At 46.3% G+C, this 27,746-nt stretch overlaps 1 protein-coding gene across 1 annotated transcript in view; it reads left to right on the plus strand.

The window, feature by feature from the left end:
* CACNA1G (calcium voltage-gated channel subunit alpha1 G) overlaps nucleotides 1-27,746 on the plus strand; it is a 109,592-nt gene that overhangs the window by 58,615 nt on the left and 23,231 nt on the right. The window contains exons 18-26 of the mRNA XM_064522657.1: nucleotides 839-939; nucleotides 2,180-2,303; nucleotides 5,644-5,712; nucleotides 6,570-6,754; nucleotides 13,347-13,473; nucleotides 16,837-16,962; nucleotides 17,571-17,660; nucleotides 18,230-18,422; nucleotides 27,062-27,213. Of these exons, the coding sequence (XP_064378727.1) occupies nucleotides 839-939; nucleotides 2,180-2,303; nucleotides 5,644-5,712; nucleotides 6,570-6,754; nucleotides 13,347-13,473; nucleotides 16,837-16,962; nucleotides 17,571-17,660; nucleotides 18,230-18,422; nucleotides 27,062-27,213 (1,167 nt within the window). The remainder of the gene's footprint in view (nucleotides 1-838; nucleotides 940-2,179; nucleotides 2,304-5,643; nucleotides 5,713-6,569; nucleotides 6,755-13,346; nucleotides 13,474-16,836; nucleotides 16,963-17,570; nucleotides 17,661-18,229; nucleotides 18,423-27,061; nucleotides 27,214-27,746) is intronic.

The following is a 27,746-nucleotide window of genomic DNA, read 5'->3' on the forward strand; positions in this document are numbered from 1 at the left end:
AACACAGGTCCCCAGTGATTCCTTCAGCTTCACGGCAGTGCACAGGCATAGGACTTTATAGGACTTGGCCCAGCAAGCAGCAGGAATCCCTCTGCTCCTGTTACAGCTTCTGACATAAGCCTTGTATATTCATTAAAAAAAAAAAAAACTCAGAAGATTCCGGCAAGCATCTGCTAAGCATCTAGAGTGACTGAGGCTGATCCATGTGGGTTATCAGTCCTGCAGGACAAGGGTTTCATTTACCATATTTGTCCTGTTAGCTGACTGTGTGCCAGATGCAGTTACCGCACGGCAGAAATAGCAAGAGCAGATTCTGCGGGCTCACCCTGGACCCGGCCCCGCCGCGGCGCAGACCCAGGGCTCGGGAGCAGCCCGCACCCCCCGCCGCAGGAGCACCTTCCCTCTCGCCGGGGCTCCAGGGCCCTGCCCGACGGGGTCTTTCTTGGGGAGATCGCGTTCCTTCAGCTTTCGAGAATACATGGACTTTTGTTCTTCTCTGAAAAATTGCCCTGATGCCTTTGCTTGAAAGTTTTTTGGGTTTACTGTATTGACAATTCTCTCTACTTTTTCCTTCTAGTAATACTTGCAGTGCAGTCTCTGCGCTTGAGTGGGGACTGCGGGTGATTTCACTCAGGCCAGTGCAGTCCGGGCAGCAGATTTCTTTGCAGCTCTATCTCCCTGTCCCCATCCTGCCCCATGCATCAGGGTGCCTGAAACAATCCTGCATGCGGAGCAGCTCACCGGCACTTCTCAGCAACAGCAACGCGTGGCCAAGGACCCTGGGGGCCCTGCTGATCGGCAGGAACAGACTACAACTCGCTGTGTGTTTTCCTCCTAGAGCAAAAGGGACCGCATGAAGGCTTGGATCCGGACACATCTCCCCACTTGGTGCAAAGAGAGAGACTCCTGGTCCATCTACATCTTCGCCCCTCACTCAAGGTAAGGCAGCTGCGCTTGGGCAGTAACAGTGCCCTTGCCGCGGATGTCATCGTCGCGATGGCTCACGCTGCCCGTTTCCCAGCACGGGTCTCCACGCGTCAGTCCACCCATTTCCCAGATACAAAACCCCCAGCCCTTCCCCTGCTCTGACGCTGTAGCGTGGTCATGCAGCAAACAGCACCCGGCTGCAGGGAACTGCTCCGGAGCAGGCACGGCCCGGGTGGGGAACGTTGAGCAAAGGCCCGTAGCCCAGGACATGGATAGAGCTTTATCAAGGTCCTTGTTTGCTTCGTTAGTGATGTCAGTCCTCAGCACAAGTGCAAGTTTTTCACTCGATGGAGCGTGTGGAGGGGAAAAACTGCTATATTAAGAAATAAAGAAATACCTAAAGACCTAAAGAAATATAAATTTGCTCCAGGTACATACTCACGACATAGCAGAGGACTCTCTCTGGCCTTGCTAAAACTGCCTCTCACCCTGGACTTCTCTGTCCTCTCCCTTCCCTTCCTTCCTCTTCTAACAACCCCCAGAAAACTGCCCTGCCCTTACCCGGAGAACCCGAGCTCCTTTGTGCCTCCCCAGGCCCAGCTGTCCCGGGGCCATCTGGCCTCTGTGCCCTCATACGTGTTCGTGTGGGCTTTAACCTACACCTGATGAGGGTTTCCCGTGTTTGAGCTGGTGGGCCCTGGACAACGCTCAAGTTCATTCATACAAAGATTAGAGAGATTTTCAGAAACAGACTTTGGGAAATGTAATACAGTATTATAAATCCTGGGTCAGTGTACAGCCATCTGTCACAATAAATAGCTTCTGTCCTTTTGTTCCACGTGGTGTGCTCAAGCCTTACATGCTTGGTGGGGTATTGCTTTCATTATTTAAGCTAAACCCCAGCATTATGGACAAGAGAGGGGCTTGGATCCAAACCTGGCTGCATGTATGAGCTGCGGGAACAGCTGCTCTGTTTCAAGTGAGCTGAAGTCCTCTGTGGACATTACTAGGGCTTGAAATCTTGTGGCTCAGTTTTGTAGCTCAGGTCCTTTTCTATTCATATACAGATCTGCCTGCAGCACGCAGCTATGCCGGAGAGGGGACTGGGAGATTGCAGCTCATCTGCTTTGCAAACAGAGTGCTGAATTCTCCTGCCATGCTTAGAGCTACTGCGTTGATGAGTGCGTGTTCATCTCCAACTGCTCAAGCATTAATAGCTAGTATGTGTGTCTTTTTTCTTCTTTCTGGGCAGATTCCGTCTGATGTGCAATAAAATCATCACGCACAAGATGTTTGATCACATCGTCTTGGTCATCATTTTCCTGAACTGCATTACCATTGCCATGGAACGACCCAAAATTGAGCCTCACAGCGCTGTGAGTTTCTGAGGTTAACGTTTTCCTGTGCTCTAGGGTGCCGTGTTACTTGTGGAGCCAACACACCTGGCTTGGACCCCACTGCCGCACTCTTGGTCTCGCTTTCTTTCTTAACGGGGAAGCTGCATGTGGTGCAAATCCTGGGGCTGTACTGGGATGGCCAGGGCAATGCTCAGGAAGGCTCTCAGGCATCTTCTTGTGTTGTTTGCCTCCTGCTCCATGCGTTGGGGCTGCTTCTCCCCGTCTCAGCCGTGCAGCTTGTGACTTGTTGTTGGGGTTACTGAAAAGCAAATACTGCCTGGGTGTTATTTAATTTCAGCAATAAATTCACCTTTATGGTGGATGCTGAAATGTTTTCCACGGCAAGGAAAGAGAGAGGGTTCTTCCACAAACTCAGCTGTCTTGGTCCCTCCCCAGACTCCTCTCAATGTACAGAGCAGCACCCACGGTCTGCAATACATCGAGGCTCCCCCTAATAATATCCCACTGCTGCAAGTGTGATCAGGGTTTTTAATACTGACATAACCATGACATCTGTCTCAGTTTCCCTCTCTGATAAACCTTCAAACACTTTTCCTCTCTCAGCACGATGTGTGTTTCTTCCATCTGTTCTTCATGGGCATGTATGTGTGGTGTGAAGGGGAAGGGAGAAACTGTTCATTTCATACTTTTCTCTCCCCTTTGTCTGTCATCTTTGTTGTGACACAAGCAAAACCGAATTGATACATGCACTGTGATTCCATTTCCCTGAACAATTTTGTTGTAGTAGATTGCGTAATTTTATTTTTTTTGTAAACCAGATCCTCATAACACCAACTTCCATCAATCAGATGGGCAGAATGATCTGATTGCTCTTTTATTGTAGCATAGGTTATGGTACACGTGCTGGGCTCTTGCTGACGTATTGCAAAAGACTACTTGTATCACGATCATACAGAACCCTGTTCTGTCCACATAGGTATGTCAGGTTGTTTATTTTCATGGATCTTCCATATAAGACCTTAAAACTGGAGTCCTGGCTGCTGTGTGCCTATTTTAAATTTTCCCTACTCCTCCTTACAGAATTAGTTTGCCTGGAGGTCGCTCCCCTAAATTCATTTTTTCTTTTGGTCGTTGTGCAATCTCGGTGCACCAGCTGGCCGCCACTGTCCACCCCATGGTGGCTGTGTCTCTGGCACAAAGCCAGAGTGTGTGTCTGGCTAGCAACGTGCTCCGCGGTATGTTTGTAGCTAGCCAAGTGCTTTGGAGGTTTCAAGGATATAGAGGGTTGAAAGGAAATCTGAAGCGGCACAGGTAAGCCATGCAAGAAGAGAGCCAGACTTCCTGCTAGCTGATCTAGCAAGGGGAAATCACCCTGCTCTTCCCCAGATGGGAAAGCCCCACAGTGGCGTTCTTGCAGGAACTGATGGGACGGAGGTTTTCCACAGATGACTCAAGCATTTGGATATCGGGCTCCCAGTAAGATGAGCAGCTGAGGTTGTCCCTTCAGATCCTATATGCCTCCGTGGAGCCCCTTGCTGTGTCCTCTGAGAGCCATCATTTGCCAAGACTGGCTCCAAAGGGAGCCACATTTGTGCAGAAGCGAAGGGAATGGTATCATGTGCAGGAGAAGGTGGAAAGGAGCCCGCAGCAGAAAGCCAGATAGCCCAAAATAACGGTACTGCCTGCACAAGAGATGGAGGACAAGCTGCAGCCTCTCTGGGCTTTCGAAGAGAGGAGAGAGGAAAGGAGAGAGGGAGTGAGGTGAGGCTCATCAGTATTAGGTGGAAACCATGGGGATAAAAGTGGGGTCCAGGGATGGAGCTGAGCTGGACTGCAGTCCAGGAGCAGCAGAGGAGGGGGGCAGGAGGATGCTGATGGAGTAGAGGAGGCATGAGGAGTGCACAGGCCATGCTTGTGGTGACAGGGCTCTCATCTGGAAACCAAGAGAGTTAGTTTAGCTTGAGTTGTTTAAAATAATTATACTTTGCTTCCCTGAACTGTGGATTTCCTAGCTGCTTCAAGCAAGTTCTCTTTCCCTGCCCCAGTTTCAGCTGGTTTATCAGAACAGGGGATGCCGTTGCTAGCCAACATGCGCTCCCCATTTCAGAGTGCAGTACATGGGCCGGGAGATTATCCTTCAAAATAGCCACATGCTTGCCAGGGAGGAATGTAATATCCTCAGTCTTTCCTCCATGCTCTTGCTGTTTTATCTCCAGCCCCAGAAGCACCTTCCAGCAGCAGACTGCTCCTTCCTCCCGCACACTTGCTAACCTTGTACAGCAGTCTTGTGTGTGGCAGTCAGCTAAAGGCCAGAGATGCTTCCTATCACAGTGCAGGCCTAGGACCTAATTAATTATGGACCCAGTATGGAAACAAGCTACTCTGTGGTTCCTGAGTCACTTTCGGTAAATCATGATCTGGCAAGCAAGCGAGTTGCCAAGGTGTTTTGTCTTGTTTAAATTGCATCTCATTTTAAGCTAGAGATCTGCATCTCCAAGAGGACTGCTCTGTAGGGAGAAGCAGAAATAAATCCAAGATTTTTATTAGCAGAATTGGGGCTGGTTCAATTGTCTGCGTACATGCATACATGCACACATACCATCTTTTCTCTACCCTGCTTCTTCTGCTGTCCATTTCTCGGTACAGGCAACCAGAGATTGCTCAGGGATTAGGGAAAAGTGTAATTTATTTAATGATCATCATTAAAAAGAAAGGTTTCTGCTAGCTACAGATAGGGAACCAGTCCATGGTCTCATCTGTAATCACTAGCTACGATTGCAGAACAGTAGCAGTGAGGAGTGGATAGTGCAGAGGCTTGGGAGATGAGACTGTTGGGCTTCATTCCCAGGTCTAGCCTGTGGCTTTGGGCAAGTGAGTTAACCTTTTTGGGGACGAGTCTTAGCTGGTATAAACCCCAGAGCCTCTCTGGCTTTCGAACTGTGACAGCTCATGCCAGCTGAGCTCGTGCCTCCCTTGGGACATCCTCGCCTTGCAGTACAGCCAGGCTAACATTGACTTAATTCGTAGGGGAGCAGGGGCCCGGCGATATTTTGGCCGTGGGGCAGATGGGGATGGATGGGGCAGAGGGCGCGGGCGTGCCCGAGAGGGCTGGCTGCTGTCCGTGGTGCTGACACCGGTCCCCGCCACCAGCAGCCCCCGACTGCGCGGCGGGTGCTTGTCGAAATATTTGGATTTTTCCTTCTTTGAGAGCCAGCAGTTTGAGGCGTGTTTCAGCCCAGACACTGTGGAGCAGTTAGCAACCATGCAAATATACACAGAGAGGTATATGGCTACAGAGAGCGGGCTATAGAAAAATGTCGCTTGTTTTCTTTTCTTTCTTTTTTTTTTTTTTTAATAGGAACGGATTTTCCTAACGCTCTCCAACTACATCTTCACAGTTATCTTCCTGACCGAAATGACAGTTAAGGTAAATGAAGCTGGGGGATGTGTGTGGCTGTACTATATTGGCGATATTTTATTACAGTGGACTTGTAAAACCCCTAGGCCCACCAGTTATGAGTGAGGTGCATATCTTCCTCTTCTGAATAATATTCAAGTACCCACCACATGCCTTATTCTGAGTACATTTCACATAGAATGATTTCACTGAAGTTGCTCTTGATTTACACCATTATATGAGCAATGGGATGCTTCAGTTCAGCAATCTTTCCTATTCAGCAAAGCTCTTGAGCACATGCTTAACTTCAGCCATGCATGTAAGTCCCATTGTCTTCAACAACCTAAGCAGCAATGTGCTTTCCTGAGGAGGAAGAGACTTAAGCACATTGAAATACTTTGCTGGATTTGAGGCAGGAGGCTCAAAGACTGTCAAAAACACATTGCTGTAAATCTCTTGTGTAATTCATAATCATCTCACAGAAAAATTGCTCTTTCTTTAGGAATATTTTCATTATTTGCAAAGCTTGTAAATGATTGCCTTGGGTCAGCTGCTCTAAACCTTTACTTCAGGAGTCTATAGAAACAAAACATGATCAAACTTTTTATGCTAGAGTAAACGTGTTAGAAATACTTTTGTGCAGCTAGGTTTAGATGCATTATAAATACATCAGCTGTAAGGGACAATCTGGGATGTTTTTGCAGAGTTATTTTTACAGTCCTTACAGTATAACACTTTTCTGATTTGTCCAATTAGGCTTCTGTACTGGGAAGCAAATGGACCTATAGATTTGTATTTGTAAATAATGCATTCTTGATAGGTTGTTAACTGGAAGAAACATATTGAATGCAACAGTCATAACTTGTTACAACTTGGTGTCCGTGCAGGTGGTGGCACTAGGCTTGTGTTTTGGGGAGAAAGCCTATTTGAAAAGCAGCTGGAACGTGCTGGATGGCGTGCTGGTTCTCATCTCTGTTATTGACATCCTGGTCTCAATGGTATCAGACAGCGGCACAAAGATCCTGGGGATGCTAAGGGTTTTGAGGCTGCTGAGGACACTGCGGCCATTAAGGTAAGCAGTGGATGAGAAAGACCTAAAACAGTGTAGGATGTGGATGTCAGAGGGAGAACTGAGCTTCTCCTGGGAAGCAGCAGCATGGGTGCAAGGAGTGCAAGGGGAGGGGCACGGCGTTGTCGCCAGTGTCGTGCCCAGCCTCCCACTGCTCTGCAGGCAGTGAGCATCCGTGGGTCCTGCCGAGTCACAAGGAGCTCTGGGCGCTTGCTGTGTGTTGGGACCAGGCCTAAGTGCAGTAGTAAACTGATCAATGCCTCTTTTGCTTATTAAAACACACATCCCCTGCTATTTGTGTTCTCATTTGCTGTGTGTAAAGTGCAGCTTAACAGCTTCTTCTCCCCCTTTCCTTCAGGCAGTCAATGGCTTTTGTAACAAAGAAGGAAATTAGTAGCAGGTGGTAGATCATTTTTAAGGAAGCAGAGAATAAACTGTTGCTTAACCTAGAATGCAAAGAGCTTTTTTCTTCAATTTCCATTAATTTTACAGAGACACTTATTTTGAGAATTGCCAAGATGAGATCAGAGCAGTTGTCCTTCCATCTCTGGCAGCAGGCAGTATCAGATACTCCAGGGACAGGACCCCTTTGCAAAAACGTGCCCAAGAACTAGCCTCTTCCAAACAGGCATCTGTTTCGTCCTGCACCCCAAGGCATGAAGGTTTCTCTCCATGCTAAATGCAGTCCCCTCTCTAATGCTGTTGTTGCTGCTCTTGTTATGCAGCAACTAATAAAGCTTCCAGCTCAAAGCACCTTTGTGTGCCTGTCATATCTTACTGCTGCTTCTTTCATAAAAGATTCTCTTTGAGTCAGGATTTTCTCTTTCAGGACGGAGAAATAGGACCCTGCCTCTGACAGATTTTGTTTTACTACCCATGTGTGAATAACAAGTCTAAATAACGATGGTCATGCCCATACGTATATCTTTCGAATATTCTCAATAGCTATGAAAGAGATTCTATTAGATTAGGCTACGTGTATGTTGTGCCTGGTGAGTTTTAGGACATAAGCTGCTTTAATCATTTTGATCTGGACAGGCAGAGCCCTTGAGTGTGTGGTTCAGCTTCCTGACTGTGTGACCAGACGTGTCTTCCCATGTGAATCCAAGTCAGGCTTTTCTCTCTTCCTGTGTTCCCCAGCATCTCCCTGTCAACTGTTGTTTCTGGAGGGAGTTTCTGCCAAATTGCTGGTTTGTTGTATCAGCTCTGCTCTTCTGTTCTGGCTGATTTTTGGCCCACGTTATGAAAAACTAAAAAATAATCTGGGTAGCTCTGGGTAAAAGAAGGAGTGGTTGCCCCTCTCTCTGAATGCAAATTTCTCTTAAGGCTGTGCAGTTAAATCAGATCTCGAAGAAAATGTTTGGGCTGTGCTGATTCCTACTAGAGTCACCTAACTGATCCTGTGCAAGCCCTTATCCTGCCACCCATGAGCTTCCTTGTGGATCTAACGGTCTGCCTGGCCAGGACCTGGGGTCTTCATTTACTAGAGTCCTTCTATGCAATCACCTGTGTGCACAAGTAGTCTGCAGTTATGGGGAATAATCCACTGAATAACCTTAGGAAGGAGGAAGATCTGCCATCTGGACCGTGTGCAGGATTAGGCCCTTCCATTGCTATTTCTTTCCTGTTGGCATTTGATATATTTTCTCATGAGAGCGTGTGAATGTTTTCAGCCAACATACTGCTTTATACTACAAAGGGAATGTAAAAAGACAGCAACAAACACATTCCCTAAATATGTTCACAATCAGTTCTATTCCCCTGTAATTAGATTTGTAGGAAATGAAAAAGCAACCATTAAACTGGGGGCTTTTCAGTAAGTCGTAAATCTGCATATGTGGAAACCCATCTGCCTCCGCGATGCACATCTGGGCTCCCCTGAGCTTGCTTCTGCCCACAGCTGCCCTCTCCCATTGCCACCCAGCCGCAGCATGTGGCTCTCAGCTCTGGGAGCAGCCGTGCCTGTGCAAGCCTGGCCGTGTGCACGGCGCACTGTTGTCTCGGGGACCGCATCATCACTGTCTGGGAAATTCAGCTTCACTGACACGGGGGTGACAGCTGGGACGGGCTGTCTGTGGTCTTTGCCTGCTGTGGGTCCATTCCCTACGCCACGGAGAGCTCTCCCATGGAGAGCGACCTGCCTGCCTTTCCAGGAAAAGTGTGCAGCCAAGACCAAAGTGACTGCTCAGTCACAGAGGAGCTAAATCCAGCTGCCTTTTGTCCTCGCTTTCTGTGGGCACGTGGGGGCAGGACTGCGAGACACGGTGAGAGGGAAGGGCTGGCAGGACGCTGTCAGCGAGAAGCCACGGCTCGTGGTACCCCCAGGCTGCGTGTGTCACACTGAGCTCCCGGGCAGGCGCAGCCCTCGTCACCTCCATGCTGGCTTATGGCAGCTTGTCTGAATGATGGTTTGAAGGGGTTCTTCTCGCAAAGGACCTCCCTCGTTCTGTCTCTTATTTTCTCCTGTGAAAACAGCCCTGTTGATTTATTCAGCCTACAAACCCACGCATGCTTGTGCCATTTGCAAAGGCATTAAAAAAAGTGGCTTGCATGCCAGTCATAGGCTTTTGATTGCATGATTGATTATCAGGCTCCAAATTGAATCCATGAGGATTCAAGTCCAACTTTATGCCCAGAATTCCAAAAATATATTCACAAAGGAGTGACATTTAAAGATGTTTCCATGACCCTCTGATGTTTCAGCCAGTAGAAGCATTGCTTATACAAGAACATTCCTTCCTAATGCATTCAACCTGCTGTTGTTGAGATCAAGTGCTGTAGCTTAAGATACAAGAGAAATCAAAATTAAAAATATATTCAGAATTAATTTGGGTGGACTTCAGTGCTATTTTACTCTCTGCAGAGCTTGGGCTTTGGCTTCCAAAGCAGACGGATAAATTACTCTTAACGCTGTCGCAGTATGAAATAGTCATTTTGTAGACTCTCTTCTCTCTGTCGTGTTATCACCTTTGCTATCTTTTCCCAATCTCTGGTGGAAGGTCTGCATTAACACTGATCTGCTGCCACTTCATCTGAGTGCTCTGATCAGACTAGCAGACTCCAAGTCAGTAAATGTGTTCCAGCTGGGGCAAGACTGACAGCGGTTTTGGAGTGTCTGCACACAAGGGGTTTAACAACATTGTGAATGCTGAGACCAGCAAAGCAGGAGGAACTCAAGGGATTAGCATTTCTTCACACTGGAAAAAAAAAATAGTCTAACTTCAATTTCCCCATTTGTCATACGCCTAATGCAGACGGAATTGTCCTGAATGCAACCTCGGCACGGCCACAGCTCTGGCACGGCCAGAGGGCTCCTCCACTTGAGCGATAAATTGCAGGAGTGGTGGGTCAGATAATAGGAGCTTGCAAGTGTGATATCAGCAGGATCTTGGGCATTATTGATGAGGTGCAGGGATGCCGTACATTGATGTATTGGAGCTGACACTAATAATCTGGAAGTGCTGCGGGTGCTTTCATTGGCACTTCTGAGGGAGTTACCACACTCCCAAGAGAGCCGGCAGGAGTCTTTGCACTGACTTGCCTGGCTGTTCGATCAGGCCTTTATTTTGAGGCAGCTCCAAGGCCTGAAGGTTTTTATTAGTAAGAATTATCATTTTTCTGTTTCAAAGTCTTCTCTCTCTGTTATTGTAGGGCTGGAAAGAGCATTGATGTGGAGCTAGATTGGTGGCAGCCTTTTACCCTCATGCATTCTAGTTTGAGGAATTCCCTGGCTGATCAAGACTGAAAGCAGTCAAAGGCTGTACAGTTTCTCAGCCCTTTCTTCACAACACACATGATTTTAAGTCAGATGAGTAACCTATTTTCTGTCTCTGTTGGATCCCAAGTGATATCTCACAAAGAAAATCACTTTATTACATCTAGAATAGGTTTCCTTAATAAGTGTTGGTGAAAATTATCAACTTAAGACTCTGGAGACTTAATTTCTTCTTTGTTCCCCAAAATTAAGGATGCTGCAGTAGTTAGGGCCCAGGCCTCCAATTTAGAGGACCTGGCTTCAGTTCCCTGCTCAGTGTGTGTGTTCCCTCTGTAACAGTGGGCAAAATACCTAAGCCAAGACCCTAAAGGCACCCAGGTGCTAAATTTCTGTTAAAATCATTGGAAATTAGGTGCCTGCATACCTGTGAGACCCTGACTTTTGCAGTCCTCCCGTGCCTCAGTTTCCCACTTGTAGCTTGGCACTAGTAGTATTTCACCCAGGACAGTGCAAGGATAATACGTGAGGGGTAGCAAGGTCTTCAGGCCATCCGAGGATTCAGGAGAGAGACTCGGCCTCAGACTACCTGGCCCAGACAGTATTTGCTTTGCATGCCGAGATGGACTGGGAGGAGTTCTTGCTTTGCAGACACTGCCTGTTAGGAGCTAGCCTGGCATTAACCAGCTCATTAGACTCAGGCACACTAAAGGCTAATGTCCTCTGCTAGCCTGGCTTGGCCCAACTCTCGCCCTCGGTGAAGGTGTAACGCGACAGCAGCAGTGAAGCTGCACCAACGAGGATCTCAGCCCAGGCTAATTTACGTGGGCAGTTTTCACAGCCTGTGTGGTGGCCCCACTCACCAAGTCCAAGCTGGCTCTGGTGGGTCTGCACCATCACCAGGGGCACTGAAACCTTGAACTGCCAAGCCTGAGCCATCTTATACCCCTAGCTCATTTCCTAAAATAACTCGAGTCTGAGCAAAAGGAGAGCCAAAGCGTCCAAAACAGGGAACCACAGCAGCTACCTGGAAGAGATGCCCAGGCTGAGGAATAGAAGCATCCGCCTTTTGTGTTTCGCTGGTAAGAGAGTGGATAAAAATATCACCATCTGTTTCTTTTTAAAAGGATAATTGATGACTTACCCTTGACATTTAGAGTAAATATTTAACCAGAAAGAGGGAAATGTTTTTTAGCTTTTTAGGATACTGTTTAAAGCCAGCAGTTTTTGAAAGAACTGAAGTGTGTGCACTGAGCACTGCAGTTCGCTACACCTGGGGGCACTGGGGCAGAAGAGGGTTCCTGCAGGCTTGGCCTGGGTCCCCCTGGGTCGGCACGCACACGTTTAGGTCATGCGTGTCTGCTGCGTGGATGCGGCCGTGGTGACCTCTGCTGGGAGCATCACAGCCCAGCAGAAGTGGAGAGAAGAGGAGAAAGTGCATTTTCTGCAGAAGTCGACACTCGGAGCTGTGCTTCAGGCAGTGCAGCTGGACTTGGGGCCAAATGGGAAAGGCAGTAAGGTCACTCTATGGCAAGAGAGCCCGGCAGAAAGGAGCAAGTGGGAATTTTGGTGCACTTCTGAGTACCAGTTGTTCAAAGGAGTCATCAGCCTGTACCCAGAAGCACACGGGCTCTTCCCTCCTCCCTCTTGTCGTTTCTGCCACGGGAATGCACAGTTTTTGTGGCATCAGTGCACCCTGATTTACAGAGCTAGTGAAATGCTGACCTCTGGTAGGCATCAGGAGGAGGTAGGCATGCAACCTCTTGAGATACGTTTGTTGGTCCCCCAGCTCTCCATAACCATTTTTGTGAGCCTGAATACCCTGTTCATCTTGCCCAGCAAGATGGGACGGCTTCTCTAATGCAAGCAAGCCTTGTCCTTTCACTGTGGTGGTGTCCTTGAGAGTACCATACAGCTTCTCTTTTATTTTCCTACCCGCATCTGTCATGATATTGTCCACATTAGTCTCCCCCATCTCCAGGTATAATCTAATCCCCTGTTATGAAATTCTGTGCAGTACTAGACAGAGGTGCTACAGAAATGAGATTAGACGGTTATGGTCCTGTTGGTGAAGTTGTCACCTGGATGACAGTGCTGGTTCTGTATCTGATGTTGTAGAGTGATGTAAAGCTGAGACCATGGCGGTACAGAGGGATAGCTCAGGAATCTGTACGCAATAACGCTGTGAGTACATATACAAATCTTGGTTTATCACAACAGATCAGTGGTGGTTGTATAAAAGTGGCTGCTCCATTTTACAAACTGAGATAGGGAAATCAAGAGCCTTGCCTAAAACTGCACAAGAATGCACTCTGGGAGGCCCTTTCTTTGCAGTCCTGGATACGCTACAGATGTGAGGTGTGTGTTTGTGGATGACCCAAAGCAACAGGCTGGATCCCAGGAAAGGTACGATTGAGGCAGGAACCCTAGAAAGCTCTTTGGACTGAATGATGGTAAAAGGGGAGGATACCAACGTCTTGAATATATTGTCATGAACTGTAATTAGAAGATGATGATCAGGAAAGGGATCACAGAGAGTGGGTTAGATTAAAACCATCATTCCAGATTTGTAAAATTACAGGGCTAGCCTATGTATCTTCCTTTCCTAGGAGCTTCGAAGCACTCTCTGGGGACCTGGCTTCTTAGACTGTCTCCTCCTCTTCCAATCAAGGCTGCAAAAACCCCTTTCCCTGAAACAGCCCAATAATCTCTAAGGTCACTCTTCCAGAACTGCTTCTCCTGTCACGGTTTTTGAGTTATTTGTCATTCTAAAAAGCTTTTTCTCTCTGATGCTCTCTTCTCTGCATGCCTCCTATCTTGGAAGGATGCAGAACTGGGCAAGAGCAGGACTAACACAGGTTTTATGCTTACTTGCCCCCACAGAGTCATTAGTCGTGCCCAAGGACTGAAACTGGTGGTGGAGACTCTCATGTCATCCCTGAAGCCCATTGGGAACATTGTGGTCATCTGCTGTGCCTTTTTCATTATCTTTGGGATCCTGGGAGTTCAGGTGAGTCCCCTGTAAGCCTCAGCACCAGACCAGAGAAAGTAGCAAGCCCCGAATGACTCCACGCCTGGGTATCTGTACCAATGAGTATGTCATATGCCTTTCTCAAACCAAACCAATGGGCGTCTGATCTTCTTGGGGAATACTTCCTTCTGCTAAGGAAAGAAACAGATTTCCCATTATTGGTCAGCCCTTAAATCTCACTAACAATTATAACCTAATAACAGTGACCCTACTGCGTAAATCCCTAGCTATAACTGAAATACTAATGGTTCGAGTCAGTTAATGGGGTTGTTTTCTTGCCTCTTTCTGCTTCCACGAAGGTCCCCTGCCCAGCTATAGGAACACGCGTTGGTTTTGGAGCTGCAATTTTCCCATAGTTAACAGCCTGGAATGGATCAAGTCAGAGCGAGTGACTCAGACCCAAGGCCTTGTGTCTGTCCCCACCTAAGGAGCACAGCATGGCCTTGCTACTGCTCTCAAAACACGTTTATTCCTGACTTCCCTTTGCTGGCTGTGTGCCACTTCATGTGTGGACCATCACAGGGTGGTCCTTAATCCTTTTCCTGCCACGAGGACTTCTGCTCTGCCTGGTGGTTGCCTTCAGCGGGACATGAATCAAGCTACTTCTCCACTTTCTTCCCCCCGGCCACACCACAGCAGGGTTAGGCCTGAGGTGTGACACACCGCCAGAAAGTACACATCACCTGTTCAGGGAAACTGTTAAATCTCACCCCTGTTCAGTGTGTGAGATAACTTGGGGACATCTCCCTCCACCTTTCTTCCAGGCTTAAACCAATGGGGAAATAGAAACTCTCAAAGCTGAAACTGTTGGTTTGTAAACTCTAGAGAAAACCTGAGCTGGAGAGTCGTTCAGGATCCTGACAGTTTGCATAGCTGAAAGCTTGCAGAGAGAGAGATTTCTGAGTTTGCTTACCACCAGCACTGCTAGCAGTATCCTCAGTCCCAGGAGTGCAGGAACCCAAGGGAAAAAGAGCAGCAAAGTTTCCAAAGCATTTGGTTTCTCATTATCTGAAAAGGAGAGATTGCTTCATATGAATATTCTGACACAACACTTATTTCTTTGTGAAGTTTATCTGATCTGTCACAGCCAGCTTTGGAAAGCGGCTCTGTTTTGCTTTGTTTTGGAAAGGTGTCTTATGTAATATCTTATACTAATATACAGTTTAAATAATAAATAATACAGCATTGAAAATAAACAGAGAAAAAAATCAGGCTATCCATAACTGTCTCAGCAGCTAGATTGGCTTAGCAGTACAGCATAGCAACATCCATCCATTATATTAAACAGGTTCATAAAACTAAGCATATTCCATAAAACAGTATAAAACTAAGACAAGGGAAAATTTATGCCAAGCAACAAAATTTGCAATATGCTCTTTGAATTTCCTTCCTGCTAATTGTGATTGCTTTCCCCAGTGACTTGTAGTGTTAAGTTGTATTGTCATGACTATTGATGGGCTTAAGCAGTGAATACAAGCACAACTGATCCTGTATTCAGGATGCAAAAATCTCGGTTAGTATTTATGTCTATTAGGTACAATATAAGGGCCATAAGTATTGCTATAAAAAGAAAATAATCTTTCAAAATTACAGTGGGTTTTCCCCTGTAAATACAAACTGGAGATCAAACTGCAGTTCATAGTTTTTACGCCATTAAAATCCAGACTTCCAAATTTCTAGTGATGTATCCTTTAAGCAAGGCTTTTTATTGTAGAATATGGCCACACATGAATAGTCATTAATTAGACAGAAGAAAGAAATTAATAAAGCAACAACACTAGGAAACATCGGGTCTTTCACTTTCAGAAGTGCTGAAACTGTAGCTCCAGTTGAAGAACAGCCAGTGAGCAGCATTCTTGCAAATTGGGCTTTGTATTTCCAAACCCATTTAATAGCTGTGTTACTGCTCCCATCTGACTGGCATTACAGTCCAGCTCCTAGAGAAATTGTATTTATAGACAATGTATTAAAATCAGTTGTTTACCTTCCTGCTTAATTAAAATTTTTAGGTCTGTGAAGGCTGTATCTCCCCCGCCTGCCTTACACACATTTAGTGTTTCTCTATGGAAAGATCAGGAGATATGTTTCTTCTTACATGCAGAAGTTTTATGATTGTGTGGAGTGGTGATTAACTTTGCATGCCTGGAGAACATCCTTCTGTTGCTGTTGATTCCTGAAGGAAACCTGTGGAGTAACATGTGGGTTTGCCCCGTTCACTTTATTATTTGAACTAATACTTGTCTCGAACAACAGATCAAAAAACATCAGCATCTTTTCTCCGTATACCCAGGTGGTGCTTAAGAAGCCTGAAGAGCAGGTTGCCGTCTCCCCCCGAACAGTGATAGCTAATGTCAATAGCTTCTGTCAGCAAATAAAACCAGATTTGTTAGATGTCTTACAGGCTCTGATACTATCAATTCTGCTAGCATCAGTCAGGCCGTCTCAAGCAGTAATCATCCCCTGCCACGTGCTCTCCTGTGTGCGGGAAGTGCAGCTCTGGGATTAAGTACGCGGAGACTTATGTTTCTCTTGCAGGTGTAAATTAGGAGTTAACTCCCCAGGAGCTACATCTCTCCCGGTTTACACCAAAGGAAATAAGGTCAGGATCAGGTACCCAGCACCAGTCAGGCCTGACTCCTTAAGCTGTGCATGAGGAATATTTTTGCAGCCCCCCGCACTGACTGCTCCATCTGCAGAGCCTAATAACGGGTGGAGAGCAGCATTCAAGATCAGAGACTGAGTGCAACCAACAGCTACTAGATTGACAGCCCTGCAAACAGCAGCCTTGACTCACCGAGCAGCCCAGCATCAGTAGCAGAAAGCCAGCTTCGCTCTAGCGTGTCCCCTTTTGACCTGGGAGAAAAAGAGCTTAGTTCCAGCGCTGTGGCTCGTTAGTACTGCCTTTTCCCTGGTAGCAGAGGCTCACCATTACACTTAATTTGTCAGTGACTCTTGGAAGTAGCATCGTTAACTGGGCTGAGAGTCACTGGAGTCATTCCACCTATCGTAAGAAGCCATTAAATGGGCTCAGCTATTAGCCTGGGCTAGACTTGAACCGGCGACCTAGAAGCAAAGGCCTGTAGGGCAGTCTCAGACCACTGAACCAGACAATCTAATGCTCTAGGTGGGTGTCCTAAATGATGTGAAATCAGGCATTTGCTCATTAGGTACATACTGCACAGGCTGCTCGCACTTAATAACCCACACAAATGAGGCTATTTCCCGTAACTTGTCTGGTCTGTGTGGGCTGCGCAGAATATCCCATGAGAAACGTCCATCCTCTGCAGAGAAATCCTGGAGATTGAACTCTTACGTTTCCGTTCTTCTTTGCATGTTTTGCAGCTTTTCAAAGGGAAGTTTTTTGTCTGCCAGGGGGAGGACACCAGAAACATCACAAATAAATCGGATTGTGCAGAAGCAAGCTACAAATGGGTCCGGCACAAGTATAATTTTGATAATCTCGGCCAGGTATTAATAGAATGGTAATCTGCTTCTTTGCTCCTTTACCTCCTTGACTTAAAACCTGTGCATTATTATCCCAAGGGATTTTCTTTCAGGGCACGACCAGTCGCAGTAAATATTCAGTTCACATACACAACACTCTCCGTAAATCCCAAATGTAGTGTTTCCAAGCTGCCATACACTTCTTTTCAGAACAGAACAAGCACATGTGGCTTCGTGGAGTACTTAATTGCTTCCCCGCTACATAACAAACCAAATATACCTTGCAGAAGGGCTTGTCTAATAGAGCCAGACACTTTCAAACATCTCTGCAACACAGCCTTATTTTAGCAGTGTGGCAGGGACTAATTAGTAGGGAGCAGCAGAGACCTGGAGGGTGAAAATGAAGCTGCCTTTGTGTTTGGCTTTGTGGTTTTTGAATTAACACTCATTGCTGAACCAGGCACTGACATTGATAGGTTTTTGCTGCTGGGACAAACCTTGGGCATCAAAGTTTCCCATTATCAGCCAGGTGATGGTAATCCCTCAATAGGAAAGGGCAGAGAAGAGTAAAATATTGCAGGTAAAAGAGCTTTAGTGCAACTGTGTGTAACTTTTTTTCCATGTATTTTTAGGCCCTGATGTCTCTGTTTGTTCTGGCCTCCAAGGATGGGTGGGTGGATATCATGTACGATGGCTTGGATGCTGTGGGGGTTGACCAGCAGGTACGTGCTCTAACAGAGCTGTGAGAAATGAGTTAACAAAGGTGGTGCGCTTTGGCTTTTGTTTTGCAAAATACTGTCAGCCTCCACAACCAGAACAGTTATGGGGTTGGGGTTGAGGCTCTTTAATCCAAGTCCTGGACATGACAAAGAGTCAAGTGAAAGGTCTGGATTTGGACCTAGCCTTTTCCCCATCCCGACTGGTGCAACCACACCTTTCGAAAAATGAAGGTTATGACTTTTTAAGCTCTTTCAGCTCTCCTGAAAAGGAGAAGAGAACTGCCTTGTAGGGGTACAGGTTTTTGGTGGGGGGCTTACGATAGTTGCGAAGTGCTGCTGTCCTGCTTTGTGGTAGAACAGACGTGGTTCTTCTGTACTCAAGGTGCCTTGCATTTTGGAAGTGTTCAATTAAAATGTCCCATAGGGCTCTCATTTTCTGGTAGAGCAGAGCACACTGAAGTACCCCAGAGGGGATGTCCAGAGGTCCCACTTTAAAGACTGTGGATCTTGACACTCAATTTGCTCCCATTTTTCCGAGATTCTGTTGAAGTTTGCCATCCTCTGCTTTGCAGCCGGTCATGAACTACAACCCGTGGATGCTCCTTTACTTCATCTCCTTCCTGCTGATTGTGGCCTTCTTTGTCCTCAACATGTTCGTGGGGGTCGTGGTGGAGAATTTCCACAAGTGTCGGCAGCACCAGGAGGAGGAAGAAGCCAAGAGGCGGGAGGAGAAGAGGCTTCGCCGGCTGGAGAAAAAGAGAAGGAGTAAGGAGAAACAGATGGCTGGTCGGTAGTCTTTCCACATCTTTCTGAGTCCTGCTTGACCTTCCACACAATCCCCTTCTCCCTCCCCTCCCTGCCTAGCGTCTGGTGATCATTCTTCTCCCAAAAGCATGTCCAGCTATGAAATTTGCATGAAGGAAATAGTGCCATTTTAGGCTGAGCAAGGAGCCATGGAAACCTTTTTAATGGCTGCATGATTTGCAACGACCTTTCCATTGGAGGTTATTTAAATTAAAACTAAAAAAAAAAAAAAAAAATCAGACCTGGAGCTTCTTGGATAGCAGAGCTCAATGTTACACAAATAGTGACAACTGCAAAGATCAGCAGTGCCGGATGGCACCATAAATCTTCTGAGTCATGAGCACTGTTGCTGATAACTGGATTCACTATTTGGTTTATTACAGCCTTGTAATGCCACAGTGATGTTACCTGTCCCATTTATCAAGCAGGTTTATTTATTGGCACAGTAGCACCACTGCTATTCAAGTATGTAATAAAGTAATGGAGCCGTCTCATTCTAGTAATGCTTAAAAACCCCTTAGAGATACATATTGATGCATTTGCTTGAGAAATACAGATTAGAAAAAAACAGTCGAGGAGAGTGACTAATTAAACAAAATGGCATTGATGCAAATTAAACCAAGCTCCAAAACTCAACGTGCAAGCTTGCAGCCCTGCCTGGAGGAGGCTTTAAAGGTGAAAGGATGCTAGACCTCCGCACTGTCAAAAATCTCAAATCTGACATTTGTCTTTTATTCTTTTTTTTTTTTAATTTGGTTGAAAAAGTAAGAAATAAGTCAGCCAGAGGTCTCAGGGCAGAGGTATTCTTCTTCATCTTGCATGCTTTCTCTTCTGACTGACCTTCCTCCAGTGCCCTTTGTGTCCATCATTGCACTCTTACCCTCCCTGTTCAGTCTGCCTCCTGTTTTCTCCATTTCCCCTTTCACATCTCTTCTCTATCTTTGACAGACTTCAGTACTGTTTAAGAGGCTGTCTGACCAGGTGCTTGTTCTGAATGCTGGTAATACTAAGTCTGTTTTATTTTTTTAATGGTCCAAAAGGGGTTAATTGTGCAACAGGCGTAATTGTGCAACCACGGAACAGAAATGTGTCTCAATCTCTCTGTGTAGCACTTAAGCAGCACTTTACTTTGTCATGTGTTTAAGTCCTGTCAGCCTTGCAGGTTTTATAATAACGTATATTCGCACCAGCCTCTGGGTATCGAACTTTGGTTTACGCCAGGAGTCTGGCTTGCTCGATATGCAATGGAAAGACGGAGGCTTGCCTCAAGAGTGATGCAGGACACCTAAGACTTTTCCCAGTTAAGTGGGATACAAATGGAAGGAATTTCTTTATTTTTCACTTCCAGGTAATGCCTAGAAAGCTCACTTGGTCAGTCTAAGTTCCCCAACACAGTTTCAGACTGATGATTTAGAAAATGCTCTTAAAAGCTGGATAGAAAGATCCCTGTTCAAAGTTTCAGTTTTGGAAAGCAGACATTTCCTTAGAAGACAAATAGACGTTTAGTTATTATTAATGACCTCAGTTATAATGCTAGAGGAACTGGATGAAGAAAAGACATGAGGCTGGGCAATTTCCCAGTGGGAAGGAGTCGCAAGCCATCCTTGGAGATGTAGCTATTCATTCAGTTCTATGAAATGTCTAATTAAAGAGGCAATAAACAGCTATTTTATTGAGGATCAAATATTGCTGACTACTCAGTCTCTATAAAAACCTTTCAAGAGCAAAGCACGAAGCCCTCCAAATTACTTTAGAGGAATTTTTCCCAATTCGCGTTCAGTAAAATGTTGGTTTTAATTGACTGTGTCCAGTTTTGCCCTGGGAGACGGCAGATGTTGTTGCTTGGCTTCGTTCTGTGTGGTGGTAACTTGTGTCTGAGACCACGATCAGGGCTTTGATCATGCCAACAACTGCGCGGGGGCTTCCTTCCAGCCAGCTGGGCTTCCCGAGTATGTCCAAATGCCCTAACCAACCTGTGGAGGTCTACTTTTGTGTAGAAGTCTAACTGGTTGCGTGGTCATTTTTATTCATAGACTCTTCAGACACAGTTACCCAATGGGACATCTAAAAAAGAGAAGAACGGGTGGGGTCCCAGTGCAGTGAGGTCTAGGCCAACACAGGACCTGTCGCCGTAAGGTGCGCTGGCCCAGTGGGACGTTTTGCTCTACCTCAGGTACAAAGCCCATCCTTGAGAAAAGAGTATCTCCTCCTCCATTATCATCAAGCCAGGGCGTTCTCCAGGATCCCCTGTCCACTCGTGTGGGTGGGAAAAGCACAGGAGCCCTTTGTTGTAGGCCAGAGCTTCCTGATGAGCCCACGTACCTGAGACCACCTGCCAGGAGACGCAGGGAGAGGAGGCTGCAAGAGATACTGGTGGCAGAGGCAGTGCAGAGCTGTGAGCTGCGGAGAGAGCGAGAGACGTAGCGACGGCTGAAGGGGAAGGGAAGTCTCGCTGTGTGTCCTGCCGGATGATTAATGCCGTTTCGTTCTTTTAGATCTAATGCTGGATGATGTATTAATGGAGAGCTCAGCCAGTGCAGTGCAAGGTACTGGGAAGTCGTCACGTCTCGTCCCCCGTGAATGGCAGTGCTGTGTAACTAACGGCTGGCCACGCTGCTGTCGGGCGTCCCACTAAACCCTGTGTGTGGTGCAAAGCTCGTTTGCTTCCCTCATGGCACACGCGTACCATTGTGAACTGCAGGGCTGCAGACCTGACTCAGGACTGACACTTGCAGATCCTTAATTTCCACCTTGATCATATGTTGTTTTTTTCGGTCATTTTTTTCTGGTTTTCATTAAAACGCTGTCAGACCTTTCTGCCTCCCCCCCCCCCCTTTTTTTTTAATTATTTAGAGAATAATGACCGGGCTGTGAAATGGGTCCTGTATCGCTCACTCTAGCTTTTGAACCACAAACCACAGGAGTCTCTGAATTGCCTGCAGGAGTGTCCCTGGGAGGCAGGCGGTCTTGCTGAGGGAGATGATTTCTCCAGCCCTTGCTCATTGCTCCATGAATGCTGTGCTTCAAGGAAGTGCAGGATTTTCCAGGGGAGTAAAATTCAGTATAGTGCAGAGCCTTTGTGCTTTAACGGAGAGATCAGCCCCACGCTGACCCTCAACACAAGCACAGGTTTTATCTTCAGTGCTGCCAAAGTGGTAAATTCTTCATATTGATTGAAAGCTAGCTGGAATTTTTCAGGTTTCAATTGCATATTCTACCAAAATTTCATGGCAAAGATATGCAATGCCAGTATTTGCCCTGCTTCCCCCTAGCTCTGTTCACTTCCCCAGTCTTGTCTTCACAGAATCATGAAACTTCTCTTGTATAATCCATGAGGTGTCTTGTAAATCAGAAGAAATAAAGATGTCCCTTCACTTGCTTTCCAAGTCCTGGCGAGGCTGGACCAGCTGTGCTGAAAACTGCCAGGGGTCTGGTGTGGGAGCCCAGCCCATCTGTGCGTTCAGCCCTCCCTTTGCACGCCTTCCTCGTCTGATGGTGCTCAGGGCTGCAGATCTGTCCCTTGCTCTTTTTATTTTCAGAAGAAGCTTTGATCTGGCAAGCATTTTGTTTAATTCATAACTTAAAAATATTAGCCTGAATAATTAAAGAGGTGCCGATGCAGGAACAAATACAGCTGTAATTTCCAGCAACAAAAAATACGCTAGGAAAATGTGCCATTAAAACTCTCACCTGCGAGAAAGCTCCCACTCCTCAAGACAGGGATCAGGGCTCCATTCGTCTGTCAGATATTGAAGGGAGTTTGAGTAAAAAAACATTTGCAAGATGAGGGCTATCATCTCTCCCTGCAGAGGATAACTCAGGGAGACAGAGGTTCCTGTTTTGTACTTACAAGGCCTCGTTGGAAGTTGTCACAACATGCTTTAATAAATCCTGAACCTCCTTCCCATTGCCATTCCTGTCTGTCGTCTTTCTTTGCCTTCCTTCTCGCTGTTCTTGGTAGACCTGTCCTCTGCTGCGGCACGGGGCATCAGTCCTTGCGACAGCACCGAGGGGCTGTGTTCTCACTGTGTTTGGGGGGGGGGTCTTTCTTTTTTCTTTTTTTTATTTGGTTTCCAGTCCTCTTCTGGTTGTACACAGTTGCATCGAGCCTGTTTTATTTTATTGTACTTTTAATGTGTCGAACTCATTCCCGTCCCATCCATTACCCAGTGCAGACTCAGAAAGAACCTCACGGTTTGCCTGTAAAAAGCGGGCGATTGTCAGGTCTGTGCTTTGTGTTTCCTTTGGTTGTCTTTCCCTTGGATGCGGTGTTAGTGAATATGCCACGCTGCTCTTCAGGCACCGGAGCAAGAGAATAGGAAGACTTCTTTCTCAGCCTGGCTGTTTGCGGTATTAGGGAATCGATACTGGGTGCTGGAGACGAACCTCCTGTAGCTCAGTGAGACCGCTGAAGTGGCGAACCCAAAACTTCCACACATCTCCGCACTTACAAAGGGCTTCTTTTCTCTTTATGTGGAGATAAGATGGGGTATTGTGTGTCTGTGCTGTGGCCTGGTGCTTAGTGAGATATTATAATTTTATTTTTTCTTTTACTTTTTTTTTTTTGGATCTACATTCTATCACAACTGGAAGCTGCTCAGTGGAAATAATTTATCATTTTCCATTTTGCCTTTTTTTTAATAAATCCATTCAGTACAATAAAAGCCAAGTAAAACGCCGTGTTTAAATATAAAAGTTCCTTCAGTGCAAACTATTTTTTAACCTAATAATATTCTTGGTACCGTTTGTAAATCCAGCTGCGTCACAGGCCCATTGCTCACTGGGTTGCTGCTGTCCTCCAGATATGCTCTGACCTACAAAGCGGTTAATTCCCTTATTATAGGAGAAGGAAAAAGATGGGGGAGACCGTAATGGAATTGTCCCTCTCTTACGAATTCCAATTTCCCGTGCCCGCACGGCTCCGGCTGAAAAGTGATGCTGGGGAAAGTGGCAATTTCTCTCTTGACAGAGCTATATTCAGCACCAGCCAAGCTCCGTGAGTGACAGAACCCATTTTGGAGCCGCGCGCTCGCCCCGGTGCTGCCGAGCAAATGCTCCCGATGGGAAGAGGCGGCTTCTCCCGCAGGCTCTGCACCGGCACCGGAGAGACTGCTGAGCCCCGCTGGGATCCTGGGCCGGCCGCGCTCTGCTTTAGCGTCCCGCTGAGCCCCCGGCCGCTGGGAATGCCAAAAACCGCGCAAGTCTCCCACGCCGTTTTGCTGGAAACACGGAGAAACGGCGGATCGTGCGCCAAACCGTGACAGTGTCCGGCGGAGGTCGGTGGAAAGGCACCCAGAGTGGGCTTAGAAATGCCAAATGCTCGTTACGCAGCAGCAGTGCTTCTTTCCTCTCCAGACTGGCGTGCAATGAATGTAATTAGCCGGGAAGCCAGGAGAAGAGGACAGCGAGCCTCCGGCTGCCCACGGGGACAGCCCGCAGCTGGTGCTTCCCGCTTCCCGGCTCCGTCAAGGGAGTCACTTGCAGTTATAACCCCACTGGGCGATGCGGAGAGGAGAAGGGAAACGTCTGCTCGGGAAACTACTGGAACTGAGGGCCCTTAAAAACGATAAAGGAAAAGCAAGTGCCCCCACCGCTGGGCATCCCCTGCCGTGGCAGCAGCAACCTCACACCACCCTGTCCCAGGACTAACGGGCAAACGGGGCTCTGCAGCCAGCTCTCGGCAAGCTGCACACGCTCGTCCCTACCTGGGCGAGGAGCGAATTGCCAGGATCCGTTGCCTGAGCTACTTTTCTCTAGTGTAACCACATCTGAATTGGAAAAACCTCTCCCTCCCACTCTTGGCCTCCAGCCATGGTGAAGCAGCTTGATTTACATCCTGTTTACCAGCCCGATGTTTCGTAGTGGGCTTTTGCTGTATTTCCCCATCTTCTCACATTCTCATTCTGCCAATTCTTCTTTCTTTTGTCTGTTTGCTTTTCTACTCTTTTCTTTAACCCCATGTGTGCCGGGAAGCCAGTTAACCTTGCCAGTAATAACCGAGACTAATCCGGAGCTCTTGTTGTTCTTGACACAGTGTATTGTAACAGTACAGTAATGTGGTGTTGTGTTGGTTGTGAAGTTCACCACCTGGAGCTTAACAGATGTCTGTATTTCCCAAGATGTTGGTATTGTTGAGATCTTTATTGCAATAACTATGAATGCTACTGTGTGACAGGGGGCAGGGACTTTGCACCTGGGTAATTGTACTTGAGCAATACCCAACTTACATGCAGAACCGTGTGGGTAATCTTAATAATCTGTATTTATATAATAGGCAGAAAAGCGGTTCGTCTGTTCAGAAAGTTCCCTGCCTACCTAGATACAGTAGCTAATTATTCGTGGTCCTCGGACAGCATGCTATTTTTGTTTGTGGCTCTCTCAAGGTAATATCTGTATTTCACTAATACGCATGGCCGGCATGCAGGGAATGGTGAAGCCAGTGGTGCTATGATTCATAAACAGGGTTGACAAATCCCTTCTTAATAAAGTTAATGGTGAAGGATGACACATTCAGTGATGCTAATTTACTGAGGCTGTAAGTGTGTCCGTGACAGCAGCGTCCTGCTCCAGTCAGGGGAAACATTTGGCTTTGGAAACCCAAGGGTACGTCCTGCGAAAGGCTGAAAGCAGCCTGGGCATTTGGGAGAAGGGGGATGCAAAAAGCGAAAAAGCCTTTGCAGATATATGAGCAATTAACAACCCTGCTTATAAAGTCATGCACTAATTAATCCAGGTGCAGGATCTCTGCACAGGAGACTTTTTACAACCTCTCTCTAAATCCTCTCTATGTTCTAACAGCGTCAGTGCTATTCTGTAGGATTTGGAATTACCTGTCAATCAAAGCTAAGAAAAATTTGAATTCCAGTGTAATTATTCATAAGTAAATCCACTGCAAGAAAAGGCAGAAACATTGACATTTTTCTTTTTGAATGTGAATTATACGTAAATGTAGAAGAAGTAAGTGATCCAATTATGATGGTGTTTCTTTCTGAGATGATAAGTTGGTTCATAAAAATAGGTCCTATTCCTAACTTAATTGTATTCAAACATTTTAGTTAATTTGCTACTCATAATTTAACATAATGTGATCGAGATATCTTGACTTTATGGAGATTTATGCAGACTCTGAGATATCTGACAAAGTCTTATGAGTGAGTCAGCAAGCTACCAGTCTGCGCTTTTTTTGTAAGCACTCAATAGATTCAGCATTAAAATTCATTTTATAGACCTTTTCATCGATATTGTGCTTTAGCACTCCGGTACAGATCACCTAAAGCACATTGCAGACCAGAAAGTGAATATTAATACTGCCTTTTATTTTATGGCGCTGAAACAGAATTTTGGAAGTTCCAAAGCCCTCCAGAATACAGCTGCTAAATGATTTGTCTCTCTGGTTCCTGGGCTGTAGGGGAAAAGTCTGTCTCTGTGAAAAAAACAAAACTTCTCCGATTTTCCGGATCCCATTATGAAGCCGGGAGCGCAAGATACCATTAAATCTATGGGTCTGATTCCAATGTCATCGGCTATTGATAAAGTGAATTCTATTTCCAGGCAAAATTTAATCTTCTAAAATTAGTTTTCCCTCAGGGCAACCCAAACCTGTGCTCTGTGGCTTCGTTCTGCCCAACTTTTTGCTTGGAGTAATGTATCAAACTGTACATTAGCTCGGCAGCACTAAATATCAAGCTGTGTAATTCTTACAGCTCAATAATTTTCATAACCAGTTGATCATCTAATTATGAGAGTAATATTATACTCTGACATATTCAAGACAGTCCTTTCCACTTCAATCTGCATTATAATGCCTCCTTGAAAATTGTACTGAATTATATACTCAGCCTTGGCATTTCCTCATTAGAGATTAGGTGAGTAAATGAGTTTATCTCCAGGAACATTCAGGGTCTAAAGAGCATGTGTCATCCCCGATGCAGCTGAACACGGGGATGAGTTGAACAGTGAAATCTATACTTTGATAATCATGTATAGAAGGAGGATCATTATTTTCTAATCGCAAAGGCTGACTGATCAGTTTTCCTTGGTATTTTTATGGGCCGTTTCTCAGGGCTCTGACAGCCAAAGCGTGGAATTTTGTTCTCTCCGCAGTTTACGGCAAAGAGCGTAATTTGAATGTATTACTTCTCTTTCAAAGAAGAGCACTAACCGATTGCCCTGTATTTTTTAAACCATTGTTAGTAAAATCTTTCCTCCGTTGATTGGCCTTTCAGATACTTGGGGACTTTTTAAGATCAGCACCAAGAAAAATTGTTCTTTTAATTTAAATTAAACTTAATTTAGATTTCTCTACAGTGAAAGCACTCTTTAGCACCACAATAAAGCCAGCTCACCTCATCCCTGATGCCATAAGGCTGAGTATAGTGCATGTCCCGCTGAAGATGTTTAATGGATATTAGGTGATGGGAGCCCAGCTGCGTATAACTGGTAACGTGCCAGCCAGAAAGAAAGAAAAAAACCCAGAGTTTTGCTGTCATCAGTCTAGAGTTTACAGTCTTTGGCATCTGGAAAGTGCGGGTGAACTGAGCGCAGCCAGATGCAGAGAAATGACTTGATGTGCCTCTCCGCTCTTGTCCTCCCGGCTCTAGAAGCACAGTGCAAGCCCTACTACTCCGACTACTCCCGCTTCCGGCTCCTGATCCACCAGATGTGCACGAGCCACTATCTGGATCTGTTCATCACAGGCGTGATCGGCCTCAACGTGATCACCATGGCCATGGAGCACTACCAGCAGCCGAAGGTACCGGGGAGAGGGGGGAAGCCTGCTCGGCAGTGGCGGGATGGGGTTAATGAGTGGAGCTAAGGCCGTTTTGCCGTCTGGCCTCAAGCCGAACCTGTGGCTTTCGGTGCCTGGGTCCTGTTGCACCTCTGCCTTCCAGATAAATACAACCCGACTGGTTTGAAAGTGAGAATGGGAGCACGTTTATGTGGGTAGCTGGAAGAGATCATCTCTGGAATTGTCCATCTGATCTAGCCTTCCCACAAAAAGTGAAAAAGTGAAAAGAAGAATAGAAGAATTTGCGAAATCTTTCTTTTTGTAAAGATCCTTCTATTTTCCCAATGTCCTGTAGGGGCTAATTTTCACAAGCACTGGATTACATGCCTTAGCTGGGCCTTAAAATATATTTCAGTATATTAGTGAAAGAGCTCCCTGGGTCTTGGTCATATTCTGAAAATAAAACAGTCTGTCCTGGGATGTCAAGGCTCTTGTGCGTAAGAATGAGATGGAAATAGCTGCCTTTGCCATATAACTTGTACTTATTTTTATTAGCC

The sequence above is a fragment of the Dromaius novaehollandiae genome, chromosome 18 (genome assembly GCF_036370855.1).
Source record: "Dromaius novaehollandiae isolate bDroNov1 chromosome 18, bDroNov1.hap1, whole genome shotgun sequence".
In the NCBI taxonomy this organism is placed as follows: domain Eukaryota; kingdom Metazoa; phylum Chordata; class Aves; order Casuariiformes; family Dromaiidae; genus Dromaius; species Dromaius novaehollandiae.